Genomic DNA, 12,845 nt, shown 5'->3' with positions numbered 1-12,845 from the left:
GATGCGGATCGTCACCTGCTCAGAGAAGCCCTCCTCTAGTCACAGCTTATTGTTCCCTGTTCTCCATCCCCCAACACCCTAGTCGGGCCTGTGACTACAAGGACAGGGATGGTAGCGACTCCAGGTTTGAGGAGAGGGTTCCTGGTGTCGCAGAAGCTAGGGCAGAGGGGAAGAGACCATGCCTGCGCCTACGTGCCGCTCCCCAGGCGACCTAGCCGCGACCTAAACGGCTCAGTCTCACTTTCATGCCAGGTCCATCTTTCCTGGCCCAGGCCAGCGCGCCCCGCCTACGCCCTGCCCAGTCCAAACTCCGGGCCTGGGGGAGGCACTACTCATCCGTGGCTGCACAGACCTGGGCAGCCTTTAGGTGAAAAGCGCCGCGAGCTCCAGAAGCGCAAAAAAGACCTGCGAGCTAACTATGCAGCCAGACCGACTTCGCGCGCGCCTGACAGCCATGGCCTGTGGGCTCCTGCTTCTCCTCTTCGGTGTTCAGGGTGAGGCTCCCGCCAGGGAAGACAGGGATCAGGGTTGGATCTGCCCAATTCTGCAGAGGCAGAACTTGACACTGCAGAAGGGAAGGCGCCCGGGAGGTAGAAGCCCGTGGAAATAAGAGAGCGGGAACCGTGCGCCCCACCCCAACACCTTTCCGCGGCCCAGGATGAGCCCCCTGCGCACCAGAGAGGGTCAGGCTGCCAGACAAAACAACGACGATAAGCAAGCCCGGTACGAGGGGCTGTAAGGAGTGCCCGGGCAGGCCAGCAGGGTCAGCAGCCTTGGGACAAGGGGAATTCAGTACATTTCCCTCTTGTGTTTGTGGCTGGAGCTGGTGCTGCCCTTGGGTAACAACACCAACAGTAATACTTTCCTGCCACGGTTTGGCTTTGAGTGTGTCGTGTCCTTGGCAAGGGGGATGCCAGGCAGGCTTACTGACCCTGTGAGAGTACAAAAGCCCCTGGGCGCCACATCCTAAAACCAAGCTGAGAGGCTACGCTACCCTCCCACCAGATACCCTGCCCTGAGCGAGGCCATGGCTTGGCTTCCAGGGCTCCTGGGCAAAGGTGAGTGTGCTTGTGCCTGCCAGGCTTCTCCAGCCCTTTATCAGAAGCTTAGGGCGAGTCTGCGGCCCTTGATCCTTTCACCCAAAGTCTTCTAAGTGTGGGATCTGATTCTCCCTCCCCTTTCCCAATCTAATCTGCCCAGGCGGAGTCCACACTCACTCCTCCCCATGGCCCATCCCCGCAGGACTCCCTCTCTACCTGCCAGTTTCTGAAGGTCACCAGGACCTTCCAGGCAGGAAAACCTGCCTGGCCTCATAGATGGCTCTCTTTTAAAATGTTATTTTGGGTAGGACCCATGTCCAGAAAGAATGATTGACAAGCCATAAGAGGGTATGGGAGGTGAGTCCCATCTTCCTCTGTCCCACCCAGTCCTGGCTCCTTCACAGGGGCCATAAAGGTCTCCAGAGCCTTAGACACACTGCCCAGCTGTTTACCCAAGAGTGGATGTGTGCACTTGTCCTTGCTTTTCACCTCAGTGATCACAAACTCACCCACTTTCTGATGCCAGGCACAGGGGGTGACCTCCTTGTACCCCTACATGGTAGAGCTTCCTTATACCATTTAATGGAAGGGCTTCTCTTCAAGGACGAAACTTCCGTCTCTAATCAGGGACATTTCAGCAGGTTTTGTCATTTGCTGGAAGAAACATCAGGCATCACTGGCTGGTGGCCGCAGTGAGTCACGTGGACAGACAGCCCAAAGGGCAAGGAATTGTGTGTACACAGCATGTTACTGGGGAGAGGAGTGGGCCTTTTGAATTGGAAAGACATTGCTAAATTGCCCTCTTTGGTGCCTGTGAGTGGCAGCTGACCCTGGCCTCACCCACACCTGGTGACATCAAACATGTTGGTCTGATTGGTATAGGGTAGCATTAGCTCCCGGAGGCTGCCTCTGTTTTTGTTTTTTATTATGGAACTGGGCTCAGATTTCCCAAATTCTGCAGAGGTAGACCTGAGACTGCAGGAAGGGAGGAAGGTGCCAGGGAGGTGGGAGCTGGTGGAGATAACAGCAGCGGGAGAACCTCCCTGTGTCTTGAGGCACAGAGACGGTTAGGGCTACTTAAGGGATGCACAGCACTGAGGGATGAACCTGTCTAAGGTAGAGAGAATAGTGTAACAAATCCAGTGTGCCCATAATCCACCTTCAACATTGAAGAAGACTTGGACAACTAAGTTTTATCTGAACTGCCACCTGTCCCTTGCACCATTATTTGAAGCAAAGCCCAGACATCATATTATCTGTAAATTTTTCATCATATCCCACTGAGGAATGTATGTGTGTGTGTGTATTTCCACAATACCATAAGTTCTCAGTGTAATCAAATATCTAGTCAAAGGTATTTATATACTATAAATTAATAAATATTTATACAGGGATTTTATTCTTTTATGTATTTTATTTTGTTTTTTAGATGGAGGTCTCCCTATGTTGCTCAGGCTGGTCTCAAACTCCTGGACTCAAGGAATCCTGCTTCAGCCACCCAAGTATCTGGGAATAGAGGCATGTGCCACCGTGCCCAGCAAAATAGGATTTAAAAAAAAAAAAATCAGGATTCAGATCAGGTCCATACTTTGCAAATTGATAGAGATGTTTCTTTTTTTCTAAATAACAGCTTTGAGATATAATTCACATACCACCCAATTTATCCATTTGAAGTGTACACTTCTACACTTTTTAGTATATTTACAGAGTTCACCACGTCCATTCTTCTATCTCCCCAACCTCAGCCCTAGGCAACCACCAGTCTGCTTTCTGTCTCTATGGATGTGCTAGTCTGGAATCATACGATGTGTGGTCCTTTGTGATTGGCTTCTGTCATTAAGCTTGGTGTTTTCAAGGTGTGTCCATGTTGTAGCGTGTATCAGAACTTCATTCCTTTTTCTTGATGAATAATATTCCATCATGTAGAAATATCACATTTTATTGATCCATTCATCAGTTCAGGGACACTTGGATAGCCACTTTTTGGCTATTATAAATAATCCTGCCACGAACATTAGTGCACAAGTTTCTGTGTGGATCTATGTTTTCAATCCTTTTGGGTTTATACCTGGGAGTGGAATTGCTGAGTCACAGGGTGACTCTATGTTTAATCATCTGAAGAGCCGCCACCATGTTTTCCAAAGCAGCTGTGCACTTTACCTTCCCACTGGCAATGTATGAAGGTTCCACTTTTCCCACACTGGAAAAAACTCATTGTGTTTCTTGAGCCTCTTTCAATCTTCAGATTTTCCCTCTGCCTCTCTTTTATTTTCTTTCTAATTCTGTTGTCTTGAAGAAACCAGTTGTTTGTTGTGGAGAGAAACCCATTGTTTGGGTTTTGCTGATCACATCCCAGTGGTGTCTTTTTTTTTTTTTTTCCTTCCTAGCTATCCTCAGAAAAGAGACCAGTGGTGCCTTTTCACTATTCCTCTGTCCCCTGTAAAGCCTGTAAGCTTGTATTTATATTCTACAGGCTTAATCAGATTCAGGTTTTAGGTTTTGCTTTTTGTTTTTTTGGCAAGACTATTTCATATGTGGTGCTGTGTACTTCCAATAGAAAATATATAATGTCTGATTATCTTTGCTGTTTTGACAAAGTAAGTGGTTGACATCATAATCATATTTCAATGTCCATTTCTCTTACCATGAGTGAGGTTAACATCTCTTCATTTGTTGAAGGGCCATTTATTTCTATTGCTTATTCTGAATGTGTTCTTACACTGCTTTTTTCTCTTGTGTGGCTGCCATATTTGTTTGTAGAAGCTCTATATTAAGAATGTTGGGGCTGGGCACAATGACTCACGCCTGTAATCCCAGTACTTTGGGAGGCCGAGGCAGGAGGACTGCTTGAGGCCAGGAGTTCTAGACCAGCCTGGGCAATATAGCCAGACCCCCGCCTCTACAAAAAGTAAAAAAAATTAGCCGGGTGTGGTGACGTAACCCGTAGTCCCATCTACTCAGGAGTTGGAGGCAGAGGGTCACCTGAGCCTGGGAGGCTGCAGTGAGCTATGATTCAGTGACTATACTCAAGCTTGGGCAACAGATCAAGGCCCTGTCTCTGAAAAACAAAACAAAAATGTTGCCTTTCTCCACTAAGTGACTTTCAATTCCTGCCCCCAACCCCACAGCAGGCAGACTGTGCTTTGTATGTCCTCGTCACAGCTGCACCTCTCCTGTAGTTCTCACCTAGATCACTCCTTATTCGGAGGAGCTTTCTGTATGTCATTTCTTGCCACCTGGACCGTGAGGTCCCTGAGGACAGGAACCTTTCCTGTTGGATTCCCACAGTAGGAGTACTGCCTCAGCTGACCCGGCACACAGTTCGTTGAAAGGACACTCTTGCCCCATGAAGTACATGTGACCATTTGTTTGCAGCTCCTAGGGCTGAATGACGGTGGCAAGCCCCAAGGAGCCTCAGTGAGCCTGGTGGGATAGGCTGGGGACATGCCCAGGAAGGTGGGGGTCGGGGGACATGTTACAGGCAGGATGTTTGTAAAGCCAGTGTTTGGGGATCAGGGTCCCCTGAGCTGAGCTGAGGATGGCAAGGAGGTGACAATACCAACAGTCTGGGAGGGCAGCTGATCGGGCAGACCTAACCCTGGTGTCTGTCTCTCTGCCCACAGGTCAGGACTCTGCCAGCCCCATCCGAACCACACGCACCGGGCAGGTGCGCGGAAGCCTCGTCCACGTGCGGGGCACTGACGTGGGGGTCCACACCTTCCTGGGAATTCCCTTTGCCAAGCCACCTCTGGGGCCGCTGCGGTTTGCACCCCCTGAACCCCCCGAATCTTGGAGTGGTGTGAGAGATGGCACCTCCCACCCGGCCATGTAAGTTCTCCCAGAGTCCAGGGAACTCCAGGCCCTGGGGTGGGGTGGGGGTAGTCTGAGCTCGGCGAGGCTGCAGTTGTCACTTCACCAAAACCTACAGCCAGTTTTCTCTGTGAGTTTTGGGGATTCCCACGTGTGTTACTCCAATAAGCATACTGAGGCTCACGAGGGTGGAACAACTTTCCCAGACTCCAGGCTCAGGGCTTGGCACTCCCAGGGCATTAGCTCCAGGTGCTGAAGGGAGGAGCAGAGACACATGTCTCCCAGATTCTAGTTATGCCAGGTGTTCTCTGCCACCAGTTGGAGGCGTCTCTGGGAAAGGGTCGAGTTGGTTCTATGACCCTTTTAGGAGCCCCTGACTCTAGTAAGCAGATACTGTAGACCCCTAAGGAGGGCAGCAGTTGTGGCTCCCTGGGGACCCCCACTCTCCACAGTCACTGTGTCAACCGACAGGGCTAGGTGCCACTGGCCATGGGACACGTGTGTTCTTACAACTGGAGACTATGCGGGAGTGATGAGGTTCCCGGATGAGGGACATCCCACTGCCCTTCTCGTGAGAAATTAACATTCATTCATTCTTGAGGCACATGTATGTGGACTGCTCCCCTGTTCCAGATCTGAGTGGGTATAGGGATACGGTGGTGAATGTCAACACATGCACGCATACAGCCAATGGTTGTCACAGAGACCCCTAAGAGTCAAGGTTTCCCAGCCTCAGGAGGTGTGATATCCAAAGCCCTCAACAACCCTGAGAGCCAGGCACAGTGGCCTGTGCCTGTAGTCCCAGCTACTTAGGGACTGAGATGAGAGGATCCCTTGAGCCCAGGAGTTTGACACTAGCCTGGGCAACACAGCAAGATCCCATCTCTAAAAAACAAAATTCAAACTAAAATTTAAAAAACAACCTTGAAGCCTCCCTTGGAAGTCCAAGCTCCATCCCAGCTTCCCCAGAGCCTTTGGCCTGTAACTGGGTGGGAAGGGACTTTAGAGGAGGATCATGTGTAAGCAGGGTGTGAAGAAGAAGGGGCTAAAGGTGGCTGGGAGCAAATCTGGACCCAGGGTCTGGTTTCAGCCACAGCACGGTCCCTGAGCTGACTGTCTGCCATGGCCACCAGGTGTCTGCAGAACATCTCTATAACAAATGAAGAGTCTCTGTACCTGTTCAATGTGACTATGCCTTCCATCCCCACGTCTGAGGACTGTCTGTACCTCAGCATCTACACACCTGCCCATGCCCATGAGGGCTCTCACCTGCCTGTGAGTGTCAGGCCACAGTCAGCTGGGGGGTGGGGGGACTTTTCTTCTGCAATATCAGCTTGTGCCCCACTGCAGTGTGGACTCTATTGAGAAACCTCTCACTATCAGGTTCAAGAAGTGCTTTTTACCCACAGTGGGCAGCTGACCTCTGGGCACGGGGTCGCAGAGCTCTGGCTACTCCCAGAGGTCAAAGGCTGTGCCTGGGATGGACCCAGGACTCACTCAATGAACCCACGCCCAGCAGACCCACTCAGGTGCCTCAGGGCTGCACTTTGAGGTCACAAAAGACCCGGCCTTGGATGATGTGTTGGGCCTATGAGAATGGAGGACATTTTTGATTAATGTTCATGTGGGACAATCAGGAGACACCTCTTTTGTTTCCACCTCAGTGAGGGTTCTGCGAGTAGCGGAGCCATGCTTTGAAACATAAGTTTGGGAGGCCTGGTCTTGGGTCCCTCCCCCGTGGCCCAGGTCATGAGGTCTTGCTGCAGTTCTGTCTGTGTGGGGAGGTGGACAAAGCAGTGGTTGGTCTGCAGCAGCCCTGGCGGGGCGTGGGCTGGGAGGCAGCCACGTGGTGTCTGCCTTGGTTTCCACAGGTGATGGTGTGGATCCACGGTGGAGGGCTGGTCGTGGGCATGGCTTCCATGTATGATGGCTCCACGCTGGCAGCCTTCGAGGACGTGGTGGTGGTCACTATCCAGTACCGCCTGGGTGTCCTGGGCTTCTTCAGGTGAGACTGGGGCTAGGCTGGGCCATGAAGGCTGAGTGGAGCCAGGACAGTCCTGTGATCCCTGTCCCTGCCACTTCCCAGCACTGGAGACAAGCACGCAACCGGCAACTGGGGCTACCTGGACCAAGTCGCCGCTCTACGCTGGGTCCAGCAGAATATTGCCCACTTTGGAGGCAACCCAGATCGTGTCACCATTTTTGGCGAGTCTGCAGGTGGTATAAGTGTGTCCTCGCATGTTCTGTCACCCATGTCCCAAGGACTCTTCCATGGTGCCATCATGGAGAGTGGTGTGGCCCTGCTGCCTGGCCTCATCGCCAACTCATCTGATATGGTCTCCAGGGTGAGTGCCCTCAGCCGTGGAAGCCCAGACCTGCTGCCCTGTCACCTCCCTCTGAGAGCCTCTGTCTGTTAGACCGACAGAGCAAGGACCATCGGGGTGCCTCGGGAACTGCCACCTACCCCAGGATTCCTGAGGGGCTCGATGGTCAGAACCACACAGCTCTGCCATTACAGAGGCTGGGTACATTCTGTGGCCTGCAGAGCTGCCACCCAGGGGGTCCCCATCGTGGGCAGAGCCATCGAGGAAGTTGGAACAATTTCAAAACTGCAGGAATCCACACACAATACCCTGTGAGATTTGGGGTGCCCTTGCCCCCAGCCAGGGTCTTGGGCAAATTCCTTTCCCCTATCTGGAAGGATGAGCCAGCTCCTGCCCGGTGACTTTACAGATGGTGGCCAACCTGTCTGCCTGTGACAGGGTTGACTCCAAGGCCCTGGTGGACTGCCTGCGGGGCAAGAGCGAAGAGGAGATTCTGGCTATTAACAAGGTCGGGCTAAATGGATGCGGGTGTGGACGAAAGGGCAGGTGGGGTATGGGGCAGGCGGCTGGGTGTCCTCGTACTGCCTGGGCACGTTCCCTCATCTCCATGCCCTGGTGTCCACATAGCCCTGGGTGAAATGGAGGCCAGGGTGAGCTAACCTGGCGCAAGATCTCCCAGGCGGACGTGAGCATCCTGGGATGGGCCAGGATGGGGCAGAAGGTACTCAGAGGCCATCAGAAAATGTCTGGGAGGCGACCTGGCTCCCTGACCTTACACGCCCCCTCAGGCCTTCCAGATCATCCCCGGCGTGGTGGATGGGGCCTTCCTGCCCAGGCACCCCCAGGAGCTGCTGGCCTCTGCGGACTTCCAGCCTGTCCCCAGCATCATTGGCATCAACAATGATGAGTACGGCTGGATAGTCCCCAAGGTGAGGCCCAGTCTATGCCCAGGGAGCCCATCTACTACAGGGGGAGGGCTCAGGGCTTAGTATCTCCAGGCCCATCCCACTCCCCTGCTGACGACCCTCCCCCACTACCCAGTTCATGGGCCTCTATGACACCCAGAGGAAAATGGACAGAGAGGCCTGGCAGGATGTTCTCCAGAAAATGTTCAAAGTGATGGTGAGGTCCTGGGGTCCTGTCCCAATGGAGAGGGGCTCCTCTCCTCCCAAACAGTGACCCCCATGAGCAAAAGCCGGGGTATGTGTGTGCTGGGGGCGGGGGGGGTCACCTCAGAGCTTGGCCCTTTGCCCCCATTCCCTGTTCCATCCCATGGCCCATCTCCCCAACCCTGAGGCTGCTGCCTCCCTGCCGCTGGCAGCCGGCCTAACCTGCCCCTTCCTGATCCACCTGGGGTAGATGTTGCCTCGTGAACTTGGTGACCTGTTGATGGAAGAGTACATGGGGGACACCAAGGACCCCCAGACCCTCCAAGCCCAGTTCGAGGAGCTGATGGCAGACTCCATCTTCGTGATCCCTACACTCCGAGTAGCACATTATCAGCGTGAGTATTTTTGTACCTAAGGCCTGACTGGCCAGGGGGCAGCTCAGAGCTGGGGTCCCAGGTCTGTTGGTGTCCACAGCCCCACCCACATCTTTCTTGGGCCCCTGGGAACCAGGCACTTGATGTAAATCCTCCCGACTACTCTGAGAGACAGACATTCTCCATTTTACAGGTGAGAAACTGAAAATTACTGATCTTCAGTAACTCACCCAAGACCACCCAGCTAGGAAGTCCAAGGCCATGATTTAACCCAGCCCTTCCCACCGCCCCTGCTCCAGCCCGGGGCTCCCCACCCCATTGTCCAGATTCTAGCCAGCTTCGGACCTGGGTGTCTTGTCACCATGAGTGACACAGGAAAGCTCCAAGTGGGGGGCTGCCATGTCACAGCCTGTCCACCCCCGTAGGTTCCCGTGGCCCTGTCTACTTCTATGAGTTCCAGCATCGGCCCAGCTTCTTCAAGGACACCAAGCCACCGCACGTGAAGGCAGACCATGGCGATGAGATTTTCTTTGTTTTCGGAACCTCATTCTGGGGCAAACACAGTGAGTCTTTCTCCTTCCCCAGGAGGTGGGATGGGACCTGGGCTGGGTCCCTGAGGGGTGACTCCCCTCACTGTACTGATGAGGAAACCAAGGCTCAGAGAGAGGACGGGATGAGGTGTCCTAGATCTTACAGCTCCAAAGGCTGAGCCAGGATTCAGAATCCAAGACTCCTTAGACTGCGGCCTGTGCTCCCCCACCTCTCCCCACCCCGAGATGGGTGTCTGGCATGGGTGCAGGGCTGGGAGGGGTGTTCCAAAGGCGTATTTGTTTCTTAAATGACTCCCAGTGTGAGAAGGAAGAACAGGCATTCTGGGCCAGCAGCAAGCCCAGAGTCGAGTCAGCCAGAGGCTGGGATGAGGAGAAAGAGCGTGGGAAAGGCGAGGGCCTAGCTCCGAGGGCGGTGGGGGAGGGGCAGAGAAGCAGGCCTGGGGGTGCCAGGGACAGCTGCACCTGGACGGTGAGTGTGGGGCATGACCCAGCAGCTGGACTGGGGTTGGCCCTGACCTGGACACGTGTCCTCGTCCTCTCAGCAGTTGAAGTCACCGAGGAGGAGGAGCTTCTGAGCAGGAAGATGATGAAGTACTGGGCCAACTTTGCTCGAAATGGGTGAGATGGCGCCCCCACCTCCACTCCCCGGGGGTGGGGATCACCGGTCTAGCACTCACCTTGTCCACGGGGAGCTTAGTAGCATACACGTGTCCCTAATCACATGATGGCCCCTCCCCCAGCTCCAGGACCCACTCATACGGCAGGGGGTTCATAGGTGCAGGACACCCCTTCCATCCCCACCCCCACCTGGAGGTTGGGCACCAGGGCTGAGTTCCCACCAGGGTCTGTCTGGAGGGGCAAAACAGACCAGGGTGCCCTGCCCCCATGCGGAGCTGACACTAGTAGGGGGTAGTTTCTTTCCTGTATCTAGAAACCTCCCCCTCATTCCACAGGCCCACCTGGCCTGCTTGGCTGCCTTGCCTGAGCCAGCAGGGAGCTCAGGTCTGGGCTGGGCAGGGCTTGGAGTGACCCGAGCACTCCCTGGTGGGAGCGCATGTCTGCAGGGACCCCAACGGCGAGGGTCTGCCCCACTGGCCCGTGTTCGACCAGGAGGAGCAGTACCTGCAGCTGGACATACAGCCTGCAGTGGGCCGGGCCCTGAAGGCCCACAGGCTCCAGTTCTGGACGAAGACCCTGCCCCAGAAGATGCAGGAGCGAGCGGCGGCTGAGGAGAAGCACACGGAGCTGTAGCTCCTATGTCGGGGAGCGAGGGGATGGGCGCCGGTGCAGTGAGGTCTGCCTCGTGTGCCCACACACAGCCACCAAGGAGCCAGCAGTTGATTCCGTCCCTCACACAGCCATTCATTCATTCTTCCATGTGTCCACTCAGGAAACATTTATTAAGAACCTACTGCGTGATGTTAGTTGTCAAGCCAGCCACGGGTCCTCTCCTTTTAGACATAGTCAATGAATCCCCCACAAAGCAGTGCATGGGCAAAGCCTCATGGAAGCCCACCCTCCCCAGCGCTCCACTGGGCTCTGGGCCCCATCCTCCCCTCCTCACCTCCACCTTCTCCCCACCCACCCTCTCCTGCGAGCCCACAGGCCTGCCCCACTTGGAGGGAGGTGCTTTGGGGAATGGTGCCCACACCTGGGTGTCAAAAGCTGATCTCCAGCACAATTCACAATTGCAAAGATGTGGAAACAACCCAAGTGCCCATCAATACATGAGTGGACTAATAAAATGTGGTATATGTATATCATGGAGTACTCCTCCACCACAAAAAAACAATGGTTATCTAGCACCTCTTGTATTATCCTGGGTGGAGCTGGAGCCCATTCTCCTAAGTGGAGTATCACAAGAATGGAAAAACAAGCACCACATGTACTCACCATCAAATTGGTACTAATCAATCAACACTTACGTGCACATATGGAAGTAACTTTCTTCGGGTGTCGGGCAGGTGGGAGGGGGAGGAGTGGATGGGTAAATTCACACCTAATGGGTACGGTGCTCACTGGGGGATGAACACACTTGTAGCTCTGACTCTGTTGGTGCAAAAGCAATATATGTAACCTAAACATTTGTACCCCCATAATATTCTGGGGTGGGGGGAAAGCTGATGTCCACCTCTCCACAAGCCCCACATGCCCTCATATCCATAAGTGGCCAGTAGAAAACCTGGACACCAGAAGCTCTAATGTCTTGGTCCATTCAAGTTGCTATAACAGAAATACCATACACCGGGTGCCTTATAAAGGAAAAAAATTTGTTGCTTACATTTTTGGAAGCTGGGAAGTCCAGGATCAAGATGCCAGCAGATCTGGTATCTGGTAAGGGCTTGTTCTCTGGTTTATAGATGGCACCTTCTCACGGTGTTCTCCCCTGGTGGAAGGGGCAAACAAGCTCCCTCAGGCCTCTTTTTTTTTTTTTTTTTTTTTTTTTGAGACAGAGTCTCACTCTGTTGCCCAGGCTAGAGTGAGTGCCGTGGCGTCAGCTTAGCTCACAGCAACCTCAAACTCCTGAGCTCAAGGGATCCTCCTGTCTCAGCCTCCCGAGTAGCTGGGACTACAGGCATGCACCACCATGCCCGGCTAATTTTTTCTATATATATTTTTAGCTGTCCATATAATTTCTTTCTATTTTTAGTAGAGATGGGGTCTCGCTCTTGCTCAGGCTGGTCTCGAACTCCTGAGCTCAAACGATCCGCCCACCTCGGCCTCCCAGAGTGCTAGGATTACAGGCGTGAGCCACCGCGCCCGGCCCTCAGGCCTCTTTTATAAGGGCACTGATCCCCCTCACTGCTTAACATCCCATCCCTTAATCCATCACGTTGGATGAATTTTTTTTTTTTTTTTTTTTTTTGAGACAGAGTCTCACTCTGTTGCCCAGGCTAGAGTGCCGTGCCGTCAGTCTAGCTCACAGCAACCTCAAACTCCTGGGCTCAAGCAATCCTTCTGCCTCAGCCTCCTGAGTAGCTGGGATTACAAACATGTGCCACTAAGCCCTGCTAATTTTTTCTGTATATATATATTTAGTTGTCCAGCTAATTTCTATTTTTTTTTTTAGCAGAGATGGGGTCTTGCTCTCACTCAGGCTGGTCTCAAACTCCTGAGCTCAAACGATCCACCCGCCTCGGCCTCCCAGAGTGCTAGGATTACAGGCGTGAGCCACCGCGCCCGGCCCAGTCTGTGAATTTTGAGGGGACACAAATGTTCACACCACAGTACCTAGAGCTCCTAGATCTCAGCCACTGAGGTTACCAACCACTGGAAATGTAAAACTTCCTGTCCCTACCTATTGTTCCCCTAGACTAAATGTTACCCATCATTGAAATTTAAAGCAACCCACCCACTCCCCTAACTGTGTCTCCCAGAGGTGATTGACCCCTTTTTTGTGAGAAGCAGAACTGGGCTTGCCCACAGGCAACGAGAGCCAGGGGTGGCCCTGCAGTGGGCAGGACAGCCAAGCAGGTCCCTCACTCACCTTTCTCCTGATGTTCGCTCTCATTCTCAGTGGTTCTGCAGACATGGTGGGCCCTGCACTTAAATGATCACAGCACATTCTGGAAGATGTTTGTTTGTAGGTGTGTCCTGGAAATGGGATTGAGGGGATCAGAAAGTTCAGGCATAGAAG

At 53.4% G+C, this 12,845-nt stretch overlaps 1 protein-coding gene across 3 annotated transcripts; it reads left to right on the top strand.

Moving 5' to 3' along the window:
• Window positions 1-345: 345 nt before the first annotated feature.
• Window positions 346-10,953, top strand: LOC138373968 (cocaine esterase-like). Of its 3 annotated transcripts, none has more exons than XM_069456666.1 (12): window positions 346-494; window positions 4,664-4,868; window positions 5,984-6,125; window positions 6,722-6,855; window positions 6,937-7,195; window positions 7,584-7,682; window positions 7,963-8,103; window positions 8,216-8,296; window positions 8,534-8,678; window positions 9,083-9,172; window positions 9,754-9,826; window positions 10,273-10,953. In XM_069456666.1, exons 1-12 carry the CDS (start codon window positions 419-421, stop codon window positions 10,457-10,459), a joined length of 1,632 nt encoding a protein of 543 aa, XP_069312767.1. In that variant the 5' UTR covers window positions 346-418; the 3' UTR covers window positions 10,460-10,953. The 3 variants fall into 3 exon arrangements, with proteins under 3 accessions (XP_069312767.1, XP_069312765.1, XP_069312766.1); XM_069456664.1 differs by having other exon boundaries at window positions 9,083-9,220; window positions 9,751-9,826; XM_069456665.1 differs by having other exon boundaries at window positions 9,083-9,220; window positions 10,273-10,952.
• Window positions 10,954-12,845: the final 1,892 nt, after the last annotated feature.

The sequence above is a fragment of the Eulemur rufifrons genome, chromosome 23 (genome assembly GCF_041146395.1).
Source record: "Eulemur rufifrons isolate Redbay chromosome 23, OSU_ERuf_1, whole genome shotgun sequence".
In the NCBI taxonomy this organism is placed as follows: Eukaryota; Metazoa; Chordata; class Mammalia; order Primates; family Lemuridae; genus Eulemur; species Eulemur rufifrons.
The sequence above is the reverse complement of the archived record's forward strand: the minus strand, read 5'-3'. Positions and strand labels throughout refer to the sequence as shown.

Coding starts and splice junctions, on each gene's coding strand:
- LOC138373968 (XM_069456664.1), top strand. CDS start 419: ATGCAGCCAGACCGACTTCGCGCGCGCCTGACAGCCATGGCCTGTGGG. Junction 6,126..6,721: donor ATGAGGGCTCTCACCTGCCT/GTGAGTGTCAGG, acceptor TGGTTTCCACAG/GTGATGGTGTGGATCCACGG. Junction 8,104..8,215: donor ACGGCTGGATAGTCCCCAAG/GTGAGGCCCAGT, acceptor CCCACTACCCAG/TTCATGGGCCTCTATGACAC.